Below are 17,059 nucleotides of genomic sequence, written 5' to 3' on the forward strand. Positions count from 1 at the left end.
TTTAGCGCCCTCAGAACCCTTGCTCGATTTCTTGGTGACTCCCCAAATTGCGAAGGGGTCGACTTTCTCCTTGACTGGGCTGAGGTCGATGAGAGGTTCTAGTTCTGGTTCTGCTTCCGGTTCCGATTCCGGTTCTGGGTCTTTGGTGACCTAGACGACGCCAGAGTCAGTATTACTGGTCAGGGATTCGGTTATGCACAGATATGCAGGGGTATGTAAATATGCCACAGATCTGCGGACCCCAAAGCCGTGTCCGAATTGAGTGGTGGGCGATATTTGGACGACATTTTGAGGTGCCGCAACTCTCGGGGCATTCAAGAGAAAATAACTCGGAAACATGCTTACCTCTTTCTCCTTGGTCGACGACTTTTTGCCCTTGCTGGACTTCGAGTCTTTCTTCGCTTTCTTGGAATCTTCCTTCTCCTTCTCCTTGGCCTCCTTAGCAGCCTTTTCCTCGGCTTCTTGAGCAGCCTTCTCTTCAGCCTCGATTCTGGCCTGCTCTTCAGCCTCCTCTTCAGCCTTCTTACGAGCAGCCTCCTCTTCATCGGCCTTCTTCTTGGCTGCCTTGTCAGCCCTCATCTGCTCTTTCTTGGAGAGTTTTGGAGCCCAGATATTTTTCTTGGCTTCCTCTTCAGCCTTTGCCTTTGCCTCAGCTTCTTCCTTCTCTTTTGCTTCGGCTTCGGCTTTGGCTTGCTCTTCGGCTTCCAGACGTTCCGCCTCCTCCTTCTCAGCTTGCATTTTGGCTTCGGCTTCTTCCTTCTCCGCCTTCTTCTTGGCCTTTGCGGCTTCCTTGTCGGCCTTTTCTTGTTCCTTCTTGGTGAGTTTCTTGGCTGGCGGAACCTCCTTCTCCTTCTCCTTGGAAGTTTTGGAGTCTTTCGAGTCTTTGGAAATAGTCTTCTTGGCTTCGGTTCCAAAATCCCAGAGATTTTCTTCGGGTTCGGTCAGATCCATGGCTGGAGGCGTTGGGGCGGGAGGTGGTGCTTCGACGCCTTTCTTGCCCTTCTTCTTGTCTTTCTTTGAAGAGGTGGTCGCCCAGACCGATCCCCATTCGTCTTCCTCCTCCTTCTCCTCGACAACCTCAGGCTCAGGGGTTGGCTCTGTGACGTCTTCGACGGGCATGTTCTTGGCGCCCTTCTTTAATTTTTTATCCTTCCTGGAAGACGCCGTACCCCAGATGTCGTCAGTCTTTGGTTCCTCGATGGCGTCGGGTTTAATGGAGTCACCGGTATCAGTCGATTTCCCCTTTTTCTTCTTATCCTTTTTGGACAAAGTTGCCCCCCAACCAAAGAAGTCATCATCGCCATCACCAACCTCAGGGACCGCAGGCGGAGGTGTTGGAGCGCGCTCGGGTTCTTCAGGCTTCACCTCCACGAGAGCTTTGGACGTTGATTTAGCTTTCTTTTTGTCCTTGCTTTGGCCCCAATTATCCCAATCGTCATTTTCGGCGAGAACATCAGCAATGGAGCTCTTCTCCTCCTTGGCTGCTGGGGAAGCTTCCTTGGTTTTATCGGCTTTCTTCTTGTCTTTTTTGCCAGCCGTACCCCAAGCAGTAGCTGCCCAACCCATATCATCATCGACTGGTGGGTCTGGGACGGGTTCGGGTTCAACGGCCTTGACTTCTTCGACGAGAGCCTTGCCTTTCTTCTTCTTGCTTTTGGCAGGAAAGGATCCCCAGCTGTCGTTCTCAATTGTGGCAGGTTCTGGCAAAGGATCAGGCTCTTTCACTTTGACAGGTTCCTCGACCACGGCTTTGCCCTTCTTCTTGCTCTTCGCCGAGAACGAACCCCATCCGAAAGCGTCATCATCCTTCTCGGCCTCGGGCTCTGGTTCCTTTTCCTTCTCCTCGACCTATAGAGAGAATTAGAATCGTCGTCCTTTAGGGGAGAAGTAGGTGTACACTTACTTTCACAGGTTCTTCGACTACAGCTTTGCCCTTCTTGCCCTTCTTGTCTTTTTTGGTAATAAAGGAGCTCCACATATCCTCTGCCTGTGCCTCGGGTTCTGGTTCCTCCTTCTTTTCTTCGACCTATTTGAGGAATTAATGTTACTATTCCTGCAGCTGGATACAGGCGAACTCACTTTCGCGGGTTCTTCGGCTACAGACTTGCCCTTCTTGCCCTTCTTGTCTTTTTTGGTAGCGAAGGAGCTCCACGTATCGTCTGCCTCGGGTTCTGGTTCCTCCTGCTTCTCCTCGACCTATTAAAGGAATTAAAACTACTCTTCCCGTAGCTGGATACAGGCGAACTCACTTTCACGAGTTCCTCAACAACGATCTTGCCCTTCTTTTTCTTCTTCTCAGTTCCGAAAGACCCCCACGCGAAATCCTCAACGGGTTCAGGTTCCTTCTCCTTCTCCTCGGCCTATTGAAGCAATTAAAATTACTCTTCCCGTAGCTGGACATAGGCAAACTCACTTTCGCGGGTTCCTCAACAACGATCTTGCCCTTCTTTTTCTTCTTATCAGTTCCGAAAGACCCCCATGCGAAATCCTCAACGGGTTCAGGTTCCTTCTCCTTTTCCTCGGCTTTGGCGTCTTTCTTCTTGTCCTTTGAACCAAAAGAGCCCCACGCAAAGTCGTCGACAGGTGGATCGGGTTCCTTCTTCGCCGCTGGTATTTCCTCGACCTTACCCTTTTTCTTGTTCTTTTTGCCGGTTGCCCAACCCGAGGCCCAATTCATGTCATCCTCCTCGGGCTCTGGTTCCTTGGCAGGGGTTTCTTCGATTTTAGGCGTCTCCTCGACAATGGCTTTGCCCTTCTTTTTCTTGTTCTTGGCACTGAAAGAACCCCAGCCGTCGTCTTCGTCCTTGACCGGCTCGGGCTCTGGATCTGGAACTGGGGCTGGCTTGTCCTCGACCTCAGTAATGGCATTCTTCTTATTCTTCTTGTTTTTCTTGGGACCACCAAAAGCCCACTCGTCTTCAGCAGGTGCGGGTTCGGCTTTCGTCTCCTCCACCTTGGGCGGATCAGGCTCAGCAGCTTTCTTCCCCTTCTTCTTGGTCTTAGCAGTGCCCCAGGCACTCCAGTTATCGTCCGCAGCGGTCTCCTCGACAACTGGCGCGGGCGTGGGCTCCTCCTTCGGCTCATCGAAGTCGTCAAAGATGCTGTTCTTCTTCTTCTTCTTATCCTTTTTATTTACAGAAGTGAAGCCGAAATCAAAGGCATCCTTTGTCTCTTCTTTTGGCGGATCCGGTTCCTTCTCCTTCTCCTCTTCGTCGAGTGCGCCGAATGAGAAGGTGGCATTCTTCTTTTTCGGCTTTCCACGATTTAGACTCCAAGGATTGTTGTCGATTTCAGCCGTTTCCTTCTTCGTGTCGGTGGCGGTAGTAGTTGTGGTGGCAGAGAAGTCCCATGTGCTACTGGGAGTTAGTGGGGTTCGAGTCGAGTCAGACTTGAAACATGAGAAACCGAATCTATTCCTCGGAAAAGACAGCGAAGAAAGTAAACAAACTCAACCATGAGCTACATCCACCAACTCAATCCGGGGAGCACCGCAATCGAACGAGACTCGGAGACTGCAAAGAAAACACTAACCTCGTGGTTCCAGTAGTCCAGCTACTGCCCCATGCCCCAAACCCAGAACTCGACTTGGTACCAATGGTTCCCGTATCAAAACTCAGGTCCAACATTGGCCCAGTATCGTCCAGTTTGATCTCATGAAAGGCGTCGAATTTCTCCACAGGAGGAAGTGCTGGAGCCGCCTCCTCGACCTTATTCTTCTTGCCCTTCTTCTTGGACTTGGGCGTCACGAAAGAGTCCCACTCGTCGTCTGGCTTCGCCTCTCCATCTCCATTACCGCTCCCATCGTCCTTCTTATCTTCGTCACCACCGGCACCGGCTCCGGTATCACCGTCCTTGTCACCGCCATTGCTTCCCTCGCCCTCATCCTTCTTACTGCCATCCTCCTCTTCGTCGCCTCCCCACTTGTTTTTCTGAGCAACCTTAGCCGCCTTTTTGGCCTTCTTACCAGCAGCTTGTGTGAAGCCATCCTGCGACTGGAAGTCGACCGAGGGAGCCATTGTGGGATCGTGGAACAGTGAGTGATCGTCTCGTTCTTGGACTGTGGAAGGAGGGGTAATTCGGGCTTCGAGAGAGTCATGTGTGTGCTTGCTTGCAAGGGCCTCGGTGTTTGTCTCGTGCAAGCCCGCCTCGTCAGTTTGTTGTTGTTTCCCACTCCATTTTCCCAGAGTTTCCGGTATTTTCAGAGGTTCAGGAGCCCATCTGCAGGGCCACGTAGATTCCGAGTGCGGAAGTAGGTTCTATTGATACGTTAGAGATCTGAGTGAGCTGTTAGGGTCCACACCGCCGTGTTGCGGCAGCCACTACTGCACAATGCACGACAACGGCCATGTCTGGTCAGAGCAGCACGGCCTTGCTCGGGAAGGAAGAATTTATTTGGGAAATATCGCGGCCCGTACCAGTTCTATGCGCGCTGCACCTTCATCCCTCCTCCAAATGCGCGATTGCACCCATGCCCTCGCAATGAACTTCAGCCTTATCCGCGTATCCTCCTCATCCCACCCAATCGTCCAAGGCTGGGTCGTAACGGACCCATAATCGCTCCTTGGGCGATCTGCGCAGGACAATAAACCCTCGACGGCTGCCATTATGGATGTGGGAGCTCTTGTGATCGCGGAGAGGTGTCAGACTCATCGAGACTATGTGCTCAATGCCGGGATAGGAAGAAGGAGGTCTTTCGAGGGCCTCTGGCGTGCGTTGGAATAATGGATATGATGATATCCAAGAGAATGGTGTTGAACAGGAGTAAAGTAAGTGCAATGGATGTGGTCACACGGCGGATCTTTTCGCTTTCGCAGACAAGGGAGGGTATTATCGTTTCGTTTCTTGGTTGGTTGGCTGTCACAGGGAGAACTGAGACACCGGCCCAGGAATTTGCTTGTGTATCACCCTGACTTGCCCTTATCGACGAGCCTGTCCGTGCCTCAATCCGATACACGAATACAATTTTGGATACACGCGTAGGAATTTTGCAGGAGGTGGACAGATGCTCTGAGAGAGCGGTCGGGCGTGTCACTTCATATTTTATTTATCTGAGCGGTGCTGCCAGTGCGAGCGCCTGCTGCTCGGATTTGGCGCTCTGCAGAAAAACAAAGACACCACTTTCGACGGGAATGCGCCGGCCCGCTGCCCAGCCATTTTGCAGACTCGCTGGGCTGATCCAGAAGATCGCGGCCTATTTGCTCGTAACCTCCTGGTCCCATAATTTTTTCTCTGATGCCAGGCTTCACCGCAACTCTGTCGTCAAAAAGGAGTGAAAACAACATCGAATCGCGCGAGACAATTGGATTCAAATCGATTGTGCATAAGGAACACATCTCGCCATTGCTGCCATTCGCTACCACGCCCCATCGGGCGTGCAACAGTGTGCCACCCAGCCCCCTTGAGGGAGGTGACGCGCCGTGCGACGGGCGTCTTGATTCGATGTACAATTAGGTTGCATGACAGCCGAAGTGGCCAATTATTAACACTGTCATCCTATTGCTCACACTTGCAGGTGTCCTCATCGACTTGTCCTGGGTAAAATCTTAGCTGAGGACACGGAGGAGCTTTTGGGGTCAGGCTGATCTTTTTCCAATCTCCTTTTCAACAGACCGCTCTTCCGGAGGCGTCGTATGAGAAGAGATTCTTCCGATTGATACTGTTATCACTTTACCCCTTTTGTATATCAACCCGGATTATTACACACTTCCGTCTTTCTGTCAGCGGCTTTCCCCCTTTCCTGTTTCCGGGTCATCACGTGAGCAATTCTAGAGTGCAATACCGAGTTCTCAAGGCGCGAAACAGCACGCACGAGAGGATGTCATCCTCCAACGCTTCCCCACTTTATCCAGATAAATCTTCAATAGCAAGAAAGTGATGTGGTAATAGTGATAGATGGAGGGGCAAACGGCAGTCGTCAAAGGCAGTAGCAACTTGTGACATCAGTATCAAGTCCCCACTGTGGGGTGGTCTCCTAGCTCTGGTCGATGCAACAGAAAAAACTTCATCATAGATTTGTGATGTAGCTTACAAATGCAATTTTTCCTATTATATCTGCTCAGTTGAATTCAATTGGAATTCCGCGCGCTCATCCAGTTCCATCTATTTCAATATGTCCAAGAATCACGCAGTCATTGTCCAGAAAGCCGGTGAGTCTCAAGTCCAAGAGACCTCCATTCCCAAGCTTCGAGATGACTATATTCTTGTCAAAACCAAATGTGTTGCTTTGAACCCAACAGACTGGAAGCATCTCGACTTTCTGACCGGTAAAGGAGTTCTACTAGGTAAGCTTATTACCATACTGAATTACTGTCATTTATATATGAAAGCTCAAGAGCCTGGGAGCAGCACGGGAGCCTGCAGGCGCATTTGTCTAAGGAGCCCGGCTCTTCCGGCTCCCGAGGTCTCTCTTGCAATTCAGGAATTATCAATGCTAATTCGAGGATTAGGTTGCGACTACGCCGGCGTCGTCGAAGAAGTCGGAAGCAAAGTCTCCAAGCCTTTCAAGAGAGGAGACCGCGTCAGTGGATTCTGCCACGGCGGAAACGTACTAAACCACGAAGACGGAGCATTCGCAGAATACATCACCGCAAAAGGAGATGTCCAAATCAAGATCCCAGACAACATGAGCTTCGAAGAAGCCGCCACTCTCGGCGTAGGAGTAACAACCTGCGGCCAGGGCCTCTACCAATCTCTGCAACTCCCCTTGCCCACCAAACCCGCAACGCAGAAGACTTACGTCTTGATCTACGGCGGCAGCACCGCAACAGGTACTCTGGCCATCCAATACGCGAAGCTCTCCGGTTTGACGGTAGTGACAACCTGCTCTTCTCGGAATTTCGACTACGTGAAGAGCCTCGGAGCAGATGCAGCATTCGACTACAACTCCCCTTCCTGCTCAAAGGACATCCAAGCCTGGTCCAATGACTCCATCCACCACGCCCTCGACTGCATCTCGGAAGGCAACTCGCCGGCAATCACCATCCCGGCCATGTCCACTTCAGGTGGCATCTACTCTACACTTCTCCCAGTTCCTGAATCCGATATCCGGAAAATAAATCCAAACGTTGAGCTCAAGCATACACTGGCATACACAGTAGTTGGCGAGTTTTTTAAGTTTGGGCCGAAGGAGTTCCCTGCGATGCCGCAGGATTTCGAGTTCGGGAAGATGTTCTGGGAGATGAGTAGGGAGCTGTTCGAGCAAGGGAAGCTGAAAGTTCATAAGATTAGCTTGGATAAGTATGGGAAGGGATTTGAGGGCGTGTTGAAGGGTATGAATGCTATGCGGAAGGGTGAGGTTAGTGGGGAGAAGTTGGCTGTCACTGTGTAGTAATGTACCAGAGCGAGTAGGACGAAGTGGCGAAGATTCAGATCGTAACGGTTCATTGCTATAGTAGTCTAGTACAAAAAACACAGACAAGCCCAAAAACATCAAAACCAGACATAAAATGTGCCGCTCAATGCAACCATGAGTCAAGCAGAGTGTGGTATCTAATTGCGCCCAGAATGACCCAAGATGAAGTCCAATTCTACACATGAAGAGATTCGTTAGACGTAAACAGCCGCACCAAAGATTGTTTTAATGCTCGTTATCGTCCGCCAATGTCACTCGAGTAGCCGTTATATGCATCATGCATCTGTTGTGGCTGTCCGTACCCTTGTGGTCCGGGACCACTTGAGAGGTAGCCATCATCATTGCCTTCGTCGTAATATTCCGATCCGCTCGCATCAAAGCTGCTTCTTCCACTTGGATCGTCCTCTAGACCGACATCTCCTTGTGGCAATTCTGACCAGCTCAATGTTGCAAGAGCAGGATACTGAGCCAGCAATGCTGCAGGAAGTGTGTAATTCCCACTTGCATCCATCGGGAAGCCGTTTGCGTCAACAGTAATTGGTTGAGGTGCTTGCATATTGTGCATGTTTTGCATCCGTTGCTCATTCCACAACCGTTGTCGTTCGATGGCTTCTTCATCGAGAAGAGGTTTAATGCAAATGCGTCCGGCCTCAGAACGGAAATGGCGGCCGAGTGCATCAGCTCGAGCAAAACGGCGGCCACAGCCCCATTGGCCACCTTGTTTAAGTTCTCCTTTGCAAACAAACTTCTTCTCGCCCGAATGGAGACCCTCGTGACGTTTCCGGTCGTGTTGACGGGCAAATGCCTTGCCGCATACTGTGCATACAAACGGGCGCTCATCAGTGTGAGTACGCAGATGAGAGCGCAGGTTGTAAGCACGCGTAAAACGTTTCGGGCAGAGTGTGCATTGGAAGGTAGCAGGGTGTTTCTGCACACGTTTTCGGTCACCACTTTCAGAAGTTGCGGCTTGGTAGTCAGGATCAGCGAGACCAAGAATGTAGTCTCGATTTGGAAGCGGCGAAGCCGAGTGGCGACGTTGTTGTCTGTTAGGAGAGCTTGCCCCTGATCGATCATGTGGAGATAAGGAGCGGGCGGGAGAAGGCGATCTGCCTACAAGCTCAGACCCCAAACCAGGAGACATGCTTGAGGGGGTGTGGGGTCGTGAAGCATTGGATCCACTGTTATAGGGATCTGAGACAGCTCGCCGGCGAGGAACACCACGGCCTGGTAAAGTCAGTGAGTAGGTCATGCAATATGAGATCCCAACGGGTTTACACACCTCTTTCAGGAGGAGTCAAAGCATCTGAATCAAAGGCTGAAGGTTTCGGAGGTTCAAAACTGCTCTGTCTTGAGTTTGGCGCAAAGTCAACATTTATTACTGGTGGGACCATCTGCTGGGCTTGTCCCATATCCATCTGGTTGAAAGAATCCTGGTTTGAAGCACCATAAATGTTCTGCTGAGCGCCAAAACCGTTGTCTACATTAAGCATGAAATTCGGCTGCTGCACACTTGGCAGTTGTTGAGGGCCGAGTCTCGGCGAGATGGCTGGACTATGTGCAGGGCTCAGGCCTCGTCGTGGACTTGCTGAATGTTGAATCTGCGCATCAGAGAGAGAAAACGATCCGATACCAAGAACTTCGTTATAGAGGCTGGAATCCTGGGGATGCTGCATTGGAGAATGCTGGTGTTCTATTGATTCAAAAGCATCATGGTGCCCCAGGTTTGGAGAATGAGCAGCGGAAGAAACTGATACATCAGAGTACTCGGATGGCGTTCTTCGGTGGCCCTGGAACTGTGGAGGCATCATACCCCATTCCACTTGGTTTTGCCCTTGAGGGTAAGCAGCGCTCTCTGGACCTAAGGAAGCATTCCGCGAATGGTTTGGGGGAGATTGAAACTGGCCCTGGTTGAAATTTGGGGAATTGTGTGATGATGCAGGGGAGCGGGAGTCTGGCTGTAGGAGACTCGGTGGAGTCGGTGTGTGATTCTGAGGAGAATTCATGTCGAGCTGAGAAGGCTGAACCGCCTGATTGTTGGTTTGTGCCGGAAGCTCGTTCATAAAGAACGAAGGATCGTATTGGTTGTTCTGATCGCCGGGCGTTGAAAATAAGGGGAAATCACCCTGATTAAAGTTTGTAGTCAGGTTCGGATCGAGGAGCTCTTGTGTAAAGCTCCTCTGCGGTAGATCGTAGGGTGACGATTGTTCTTGCTTAATATTGAATTGCGGATTGAAGTTCTGGCTCGGTGCGTAAGTCGAGTCGTTGAGACCGCCCTGTGAGAATGTCCGTCCTTGTTGATTTACAAATTCGGTATTCTCGTTGAATGATGGAAGACCGTTGCTGGGATTGAAGTTGTTATTTAGAAATTGGTTGTTGTTGTTGCTGCCTTGGCTGTCAAGACCGAGTCCAAGTCCGATCGAATTGGATTCCGCTTGAAAATGGGGCGACGGGGAATGGCTCTGATTTAAGTGAGGCTGTTGATGCCCCGCAGAGGGAGATCTCCCCCGTTGTTGGTCCATGGCCACGGCGTTGCTGTTCTTAGAACACGTCAGGTTGAATTTCTCTGAAGCGGTGGCAGTCAGCCTCACGGGCAGCGTGGCTGAGCCTCGGGGCTATGCGAAAATGCGACAGTGCACACGGCTGGCCGACCACTCAGAATCGCAGAGCAATATCGGTATGAAATTCGAACAACCTTTTTCTGGTGGGTGCGGGACAATGTGAAACTATCGCGGTCGAATGCTGGTTGCCTGGATGTTCCTGACGTCGAAGTATGTACCTCGCCAGCTCGGGAACTTCCTCAAGCAGACCACAGCCCTCGAATCGGTAAAGCACGTTTGATGCGGCGCGGAACCGACTGTCGCAATGTCGTAATTGATCCCGCAGATTCAGATTATTCGTTCAAGGGGTTGTCTTGTGCGTGGTGTTCGTCGAAGTCAGTGAAGTGTATGGAGGTAAGCGCCCGAAGGTTGGTGTTGGTGGATCGATCAACAGCAAGTGTCGACGACGATGCGCAATTAATAATACGTCGTAGGTAAGGGCTCAGTATGGATATGCGCTGGCACTCGATCTGCAGAGGAGTTTAGATGTCAGCAACGATGGATAAGTAGTGGGGGGCTTCAAGACATTGATGGCGGTATGATCGCATGAAGGGGAAGCTTCAGCGCAAGGGCATGAGCGTACCGAGTAGATCTGCTGGACGTGGGGAACGAGTGCTGCTTCCGCACAAGGGATTAAAAGGCGTTCTGGGCAGAATGCGAATGTGTGAGGTGATGCGCCGGGGAGAGTGACTCGTGAGGATGTCTCTTGTGATGCCTTATCGAGCGAGTTTAGGGGAATATCAACCTCCCCAGTCGCTTGCGTCGGGCGTTCTCCCCAAGCGCGAGGCGTGAATGCACGTGCATGAGCTCACACCTGTAATTTTACATGTCGGAATTGGAGTCCAGCAAGAGGGACCAACAGAAATTCAGGAGCCTATCAGATCTTCCAATGCCGATGCCGACGTTTCTGCAGCTTATTTTAGGGCTTGGTCATCGTTGAATTTACGACGGTGCTCTCTCAATCACTAGTTGTCCGAGGTGGCTTGGATCGTCCATCCTATGAAAGGAAAGTCCCAAACTCGCGGACTCAGGGCTGAGCTTATCCTCTGGTATAATTGGCACACTTGCCCAAAACTTGTCTTCCGATTGGCGTGAGTTCCAGGAATGCTTACTCAGAAGTATGTGATCATTCAATCAAACATACTTCTTTTTCCAGCAATGATGAGGTCCACTTTCAATGCTTCAGGTACCAGTAACAGAAGGCTGAAACCGCCACGATATTGAAGGTCCCAGCAAACACTATTCGGGGAAGCTTCAATTTGGAAACTGTTGTTCCAAAAGACATCAATCAGGATTATCTATTTTTTCCGGTTACAAACGGTCTTTTCGTTGGTGTTTAATATCACCATTTAAGCTTTTATTAAATGAAAATTACCAGGGCCAAGGTACACTCGTTCCTTGACCTTGCAAGACAAAACTTTGTCACTTCAAACAGTCTGGAGCAGCCTGCCCTTTCCTATGTTCAAACCTGTCAATCCCGCCGAGCCTCCTCCTTGTCTCCGAATGTCCAGATTCTCGGCCCGAGTACTTCAACGGCAAATTACCACTCCGATGTCTTCCCAGCGAAGAGCTTTCGTCCTGGATTTCGATGGAACAATAACAACTAAGGACACAATCTCCACACTTCTCAACTTCGCTCTTTCAACCCAAGCTTCTAACAAGAAAGATCTGACGGCGGCTCGGGATGAAATCGTTGCGAAGTACGGCAAGGACTACTCGAAGCACGTGAAAGACTACTGTCCCGTGAAAGAAGAAAGGAAGACCCTAGCAAGAGAAATCGAGTACTATCGATGTCTCCATGATGTGGAAACCCGGAGCTTTGAGCGGGTGAGTAACTCTGGATTGTTCAGGGGCATTTCAAGCAGTGAGTGGGAAGTATTTGGAAGCCACGCGGTAAAGACAGGGGAAGTGATTATCAGGGGCGGATTTGGTGATTTTGTTGAGAGAGTCAATATGTCCGGAGGGATATGGGGTGTGGTCTCAGTGAATTTCTCAAGCCATTTCATCCGTGGAGTTCTGGCAAGCGCCGGCGTGGACGCCTCCGAGGTAGAAGTCATTGCCAACCATCCAGATGAAAATGGTATCCTTTTGGGACCTGAGACTCGCGAAAATCGGTCGGTTATGGCAACTTCAGATGACAAGTTGGCTTCGATGAAGGCCATGTTGAATTCATGGAGAAGTAAAACGGGAGGAAATTTCTCGAAAGTAGTTTACGTAGGCGATTCTGGGACTGATGTCGAGTGTTTGACTGCAGAAGGAACGACTGGGATTGTCATAGCTGAAGACAGAGACAGCAACCTGATGGAAACGCTGGATCGGGTGGGAGTGGACGTCGAGCATGTTGATGTATACCGAGAAGGACAAGAGTCAAGAGTCTACTGGGCTCGAGACTTCAGAGAGATACTTGAGAATTCTTTCCTCGTGTCACAGCAAATATCAAAATAGACAGGTCTAAAGCGTCTATTAATTTCTCTCAATCTACTTCAACGAGTGCTCAATCAGGGATTTATACCCCTTCACAGCAGTTTCCAGGTCTGAAATTGTAAGATGTTCATGGTCACTGTGCGCCATAAGTATGGTTCCAGGTCCATATAAGTACCTTTTGTGGTCTCCCTTGAGGTTAGGGATGTCAGTACCATAATTTACTATGATGGTCTCAAATCCTGATCACTGTCAGTCAAATCCAACCACCAATTGTCATCCTTCTTACCTGGAACATCACTGTCAATATATATCGGGCCATAGCCCGGAACAAACTGAACATCAAGCTCTTGCCCAGCTTTTTGAATAGCATCCAAAAGTACCTTCTCAACAACAGCCGGTTCCCCATCAGCAATCCTTATTGACACGGCGGCCCTCGCTTCCTCCGCGATAACATTCGGCGCCACGCCGCCCTCAATCGTCCCAAAATTCAACGTCGTATTCCCATATTTCTCACTCCACGGCAGGTTCGCCTTCAACAACTCATTCAACGCCGGCACAATCATCGCAATAGCATTCCTGCCCAGTTCTGGATACCCACTGTGCCCCGCCTTCCCCTTCGCCGTGATAATAATCCCAGAAATCCCTTTATGCCCACTAGCAAGCTTCAGCTCAGTCGGCTCCCCAAAGATAACCGTCTCCCATTTCAGGCTGAGATCATTAGCCTAGGAAACGGGGGAGTCAGCAATTGCTCTACTAGGATTGTTTCGGGAGAGGACATTGCCTTCGGAGTATCTCGTGAAAGGGTCGAAAATGGGAAAGGGTTTCTCCCCCAACACCTACCTTCTTCATCCCATCCCCACCCGTCTCCTCCCCAACCACAAACAGCAAGCCCACATCTCCCTCCCCAAGCTTACCCTTCTTCCTTAACTCCTCAACCGCAATAATCTGCGCAGCGACACTGCCCTTCGCATCCACCGTCCCCCTTCCCCAGATCTCCTCCCCCTTCCTCTCGTACTCCCAAAATGGGGGCACGGTATCGATATGGCTCGAAACAAGCACCTTTGTCTTCCTCTCTTTCCCAATATAAGCCAATATGTTCTGTCTTGGACCTCGGCCGTCGAGCCCGGGCCCTACGTCTTGTGTCTCGACGGTGAGGTTTTGGAGGGAGAGGTAGTCGATGAGGTATTGTGCGACATCGTGTTCGTGTCCGGTGATGGACTCGATTTTGGCGAGGGCTTTGTGGAGGGCGAGGAGCTTGGAGCTTGAGCTTGAGCTTGCGAGTGCGGGGTCGTCGTCCCCGTGGAGAGGTTGCTGTTGGTCAATAGATGTGGCAGATGCTAAATGAGATAGGAAAAGTAAGAGGAGGAGCTTGAGAAGCTTCATGTTGAACAATTGAGGTCAATTTGAAAGATGTGAGAGAAGGAGAGAAACTGGAGGCTCGCGAGATTTGACCGCAAGGCACGATCGTCGCGTCGATTAATCTACGTTTGGCCCGACTGAACAGAGATCGGAAAGTGGGATGAAAATCAAATCATGGTGTGTCCCAGACGTCTCGGATTTTTGAGACATTCGGTGGCAGTGTCGTATCTTAGTTTTATGAGGTTAGGTTGTACAATGCAATTGATTTTGGGAAGTTCAGAAGGGTCCTTATCAACATCTTAAGTAGCTTCAATGTGATACCCCATTGGTCTTGTCTGTCACAGCCGTGACATCATACAGTAAGCGAAATTTGGCACAAAGCGTCAATAAATGCGAGTGAAGACTCGTAGGGAGTTACAAACCTTGTCCATATATCTCGAGGGAACATCTGGAGTCGAAACTTGTGAAATGCCCTACCTGCCTGACGTGGGACATTGAAAATAAGTTCCGCTTTTTTAATCCATTATGAAAACAGCGACCAGGAGCACCCCGAAGAGTGAGATGCCGTTATATCTTCATTGTCTGGTCTCCCAGTTTTGATATTTCTTTTCTGAACCATAGGGCAGCAAGCAACTCGGTTCTCACAATCTCTGTGTCAGCCGACGCTGTTAAACCTTCATGTTCCTATTCGCATAATTTTCGAGACAGATTGTACCAATCGTAATGGGACAACTTCTCAGGTGATGGAACCACAGTCTGGTTCGAGGACTGCATGAAAGTCCTGGAGCCACTTTGCAATAAGCCTGTAGAACATCCAAGTTCTCATTCCTCTATTTCCGGTTCCACTCTCCACCCCTTCCTTGACTTGTTTTCCGACTACTTCTCAGGTCATTGTCGGGATCGCCCTCCCTAATGCGGAAGTACATTGCTTTCAGTAGCTTCTTATCTGGATAATGCAGCCTCTCTAAGCAGCTCCATCATTTCTTTTTGTTGCGCGCCGACACATAGAGCCGAATCAAAAGGTTTTAACCCAGGTTCTTTCATAATGGCAAGTGCGGCAAGGCCCAGATATGAGTGGTAGATATCTAGCAACAAAATTAGCTTGAAATAGATGATCATCATAAAAATACTGACCCGGTGGATTCCCTGGTGCTTTTCCAAATCCTCCTATCCTGTGCTGGGTCTGTTCCAACAAAAACCGCCGGGCCGCTTTGATATTTAGAAGCTGGGCTCTATCTTGGCCGAGCATCTGTTTCTGATCAGCACATTCATTCTGAATTCCTCGGATGAATGGGCTTACATCAAGGGAGGCCGTAACCCAATATGCATAGCAGGTATCAACACTTTTGTTACACCGACCGTTGAAACCAACAAAGTCTACATCTTGCAGAGAAAGCCCAGGTACTAAAGGTTCATTTTCATAAACACCCTGTAGCACAGGACGAGCGGGAGTTTTTGTCTCAGCCTCATCTTCCTCCCCCTCCTCTGTGTATCCTACTTGTCTTGAGACAAGCCATCGTATTGTTTCCGGGATGTTTGTAAGGCCTGGAGCTTCAGCACCCGATAACGAGGAAATCGGGAGTCGGTGGATTATTGAAAGAGTCGAGATCGCACAGCATGTATAACCAGCTAGAGTTCATTAGCCAAGTCTTAGTGTTCAATTGAGTGTCAATTACCGTGTGGTTCATGCTGAAATGATTCAGATATGCCTCCGTCATATGTCTGAACTTTGTCAGCTCTCATTCCTTACTTCGTCCTCCAACGCACCTGTCCAGACCGTACGTGATCCACCAGCTTCTCTAGATCAATATCACCCTCTCTATCCTCTCCAATTGGTGGTGTATCACCCTTCAACATCCATCTAACACCAGCAGCAATGTAGCAATACCGCATATCCCTCCCTCCTTCAATTGCCCCATCCTGGGTAACAAGTTCTCCAAAGCTCCCATCATCTCTCTGTAAAGTTTTTAGCCACTTCAGACAATCATCTCTCCTAACTTGCTCCAGAGTCCCAACAAAGCTCAGACTAAGAATAGCAAAGAACGTCGCCGGCAGATTCGCAGGGTCCATCTGCTGCCTCCCATGCCCGACATCAACATAGTACGCATCCGGGAACCTGTGATTTGGAGAGCCGCAGAACCCACCGTTCGGATGCTGACACTTCAGGATCCAATCTCTGATATTCCTGCGATCCTTTTCGGGAAATGTGTCTGCTCCAGTACCCAAGAGATCGAGTGCAGAGAGTATGAAGAAGCCCAGCATCATGCGGTTGGAGTCGGTGCTGGTATATTGAGTTGGCAGGAGCGTCTTTAGACATCGCTGCCAATACTTGATATGGCGCTCGATGTCAAGCTTTGGCTCCTCCATCGCGACTGTCATAATGTGCTCTTCCTGTGGAAATCAACAAACGAGAGCTCAGCTTCACTTCAACAGCAGGGCACCGGAACTTAGCGGGCTGGACCCCTGAATATCTCGGACCGGATCAACATTCAACCTAAAAGAGACAGGGATCCTTGATTCTCGACCCAGATGTTTCACAAATTTGTACAGCTCACGCGGCCGAGCATGACCATTATCGTGAAATATTCCACCAGCTCTCATTTAAAAAGCTCTTCCACCTCAGTGTCCTCTCTCAGCTTCCACTAGATAAACGTCAAGATGGCCCTCATCTCAGCAGCAACGATCATCACCTCCCTCTCACTTTTCCACATCACGCTCGCCTTCTTCTTCCTCACGAACCCGCAGACGATCGCAGACCAGACCCTCGTCTTTATACTCGGGGAAGCTATGGGCCTTGTACACCTCCACGTCCTCCCCCTTCAAACATTTCTAACAAGTTCACAGCCTTTCACTAGATCCTTCGATACCCAGTCTCCGGCGCTATCCTTCCTTGCAGCCGTGCTCTTCGCGGTAGGCATCACGGACCTGGTCTCCTGCTCGCTGCCGGAGGAAATCTCGCAGTATCATTGGGGTTCACAAGGTACCACTTCCTTCCTTCCCCTCCTCCAAATTATCTCCCTAAGAGGCAAACAGCTCCAGTACGACTCGTCCTCTTCGGCACCCTAGGCTTCTACTCCTACACCTTCAGTGACAGCTCGCCCATCTACGCTGCGAAGACATATAGTGCCAGCGCCTGGGGCGAGGGACTAAAGAACAGGGTGGTCTTCACGTGGGCATTTGTGGAGATGATTACGTGGTTTTGGGTGTTTGTTACGCTGAGGGAGGAAAGGAGGGATATGGCTATGCGGATAGCGGAACGGAGGGCAGCCGAAGATGATAGATTATGATTGTGACACAAGAGAATTGGCCAACATTGAATTTTGCTTAT

General features: G+C 50.1%; 8 protein-coding genes across 8 annotated transcripts; 3 read left to right on the plus strand and 5 right to left on the minus strand.

The window, feature by feature from the left end:
* Positions 1 to 2,220: 2,220 nt before the first annotated feature.
* On the minus strand, positions 2,221 to 3,535 carry K444DRAFT_254201 (uncharacterized protein). The gene is made up of 4 exons (XM_024871350.1): positions 3,532 to 3,535; positions 3,190 to 3,353; positions 2,414 to 2,475; positions 2,221 to 2,360 (listed from the first exon to the last, which is right to left on the minus strand). Exons 2-4 carry the CDS (start codon positions 3,238 to 3,240, stop codon positions 2,252 to 2,254), a joined length of 222 nt encoding a protein of 73 aa, XP_024729035.1. The 5' UTR covers positions 3,241 to 3,353; positions 3,532 to 3,535; the 3' UTR covers positions 2,221 to 2,251.
* On the minus strand, positions 3,021 to 4,955 carry K444DRAFT_254425 (uncharacterized protein). Its single transcript, XM_024871352.1, has 3 exons — positions 4,416 to 4,955; positions 3,532 to 4,256; positions 3,021 to 3,388 (listed from the first exon to the last, which is right to left on the minus strand). The coding sequence occupies exons 1-3, from the start codon at positions 4,602 to 4,604 to the stop codon at positions 3,364 to 3,366; spliced, it is 939 nt and encodes a 312-aa protein (XP_024729036.1). The 5' UTR covers positions 4,605 to 4,955; the 3' UTR covers positions 3,021 to 3,363.
* A 656-nt stretch (positions 4,956 to 5,611) lies between these two features.
* On the plus strand, positions 5,612 to 7,327 carry K444DRAFT_602906 (GroES-like protein; the record flags this gene model as incomplete). Its single annotated transcript, XM_024878749.1, has 2 exons — positions 5,612 to 6,281; positions 6,447 to 7,327. Exons 1-2 carry the CDS (start codon positions 6,110 to 6,112, stop codon positions 7,325 to 7,327), a joined length of 1,053 nt encoding a protein of 350 aa, XP_024729037.1. The 5' UTR covers positions 5,612 to 6,109.
* A 126-nt stretch (positions 7,328 to 7,453) lies between these two features.
* Positions 7,454 to 9,876, minus strand: K444DRAFT_709067 (uncharacterized protein). Its single transcript, XM_024888193.1, has 3 exons — positions 9,655 to 9,876; positions 8,631 to 9,561; positions 7,454 to 8,575 (listed from the first exon to the last, which is right to left on the minus strand). The coding sequence occupies exons 1-3, from the start codon at positions 9,868 to 9,870 to the stop codon at positions 7,587 to 7,589; spliced, it is 2,136 nt and encodes a 711-aa protein (XP_024729038.1). The 5' UTR covers positions 9,871 to 9,876; the 3' UTR covers positions 7,454 to 7,586.
* A 1,623-nt stretch (positions 9,877 to 11,499) lies between these two features.
* On the plus strand, positions 11,500 to 12,393 carry K444DRAFT_544626 (uncharacterized protein; the record flags this gene model as incomplete). The annotated part of the gene is made up of 1 exon (XM_024876070.1): positions 11,500 to 12,393. One exon carries the CDS (start codon positions 11,500 to 11,502, stop codon positions 12,391 to 12,393), a length of 894 nt encoding a protein of 297 aa, XP_024729039.1.
* A 33-nt stretch (positions 12,394 to 12,426) lies between these two features.
* On the minus strand, positions 12,427 to 13,755 carry K444DRAFT_648022 (Zn-dependent exopeptidase; the record flags this gene model as incomplete). The annotated part of the gene is made up of 3 exons (XM_024885413.1): positions 12,427 to 12,611; positions 12,659 to 13,094; positions 13,213 to 13,755. The coding sequence occupies 3 exons, from the start codon at positions 13,753 to 13,755 to the stop codon at positions 12,427 to 12,429; spliced, it is 1,164 nt and encodes a 387-aa protein (XP_024729040.1).
* Positions 13,756 to 14,268: 513 nt separating this feature from the next.
* On the minus strand, positions 14,269 to 16,137 carry K444DRAFT_602916 (terpenoid cyclases/Protein prenyltransferase). The gene is made up of 5 exons (XM_024878750.1): positions 15,499 to 16,137; positions 15,408 to 15,453; positions 15,032 to 15,360; positions 14,866 to 14,980; positions 14,269 to 14,816 (listed from the first exon to the last, which is right to left on the minus strand). The coding sequence occupies exons 1-5, from the start codon at positions 16,108 to 16,110 to the stop codon at positions 14,674 to 14,676; spliced, it is 1,245 nt and encodes a 414-aa protein (XP_024729041.1). The 5' UTR covers positions 16,111 to 16,137; the 3' UTR covers positions 14,269 to 14,673.
* A 147-nt stretch (positions 16,138 to 16,284) lies between these two features.
* Positions 16,285 to 17,043, plus strand: K444DRAFT_621286 (uncharacterized protein). The gene is made up of 3 exons (XM_024881868.1): positions 16,285 to 16,527; positions 16,576 to 16,711; positions 16,765 to 17,043. Exons 1-3 carry the CDS (start codon positions 16,390 to 16,392, stop codon positions 17,016 to 17,018), a joined length of 528 nt encoding a protein of 175 aa, XP_024729042.1. The 5' UTR covers positions 16,285 to 16,389; the 3' UTR covers positions 17,019 to 17,043.
* The last annotated feature ends 16 nt before the right edge of the window (positions 17,044 to 17,059 follow it).

Source organism: Hyaloscypha bicolor, assembly GCF_002865645.1.
Source record: "Hyaloscypha bicolor E unplaced genomic scaffold K444scaffold_182, whole genome shotgun sequence".
In the NCBI taxonomy this organism is placed as follows: domain Eukaryota; kingdom Fungi; phylum Ascomycota; class Leotiomycetes; order Helotiales; family Hyaloscyphaceae; genus Hyaloscypha; species Hyaloscypha bicolor.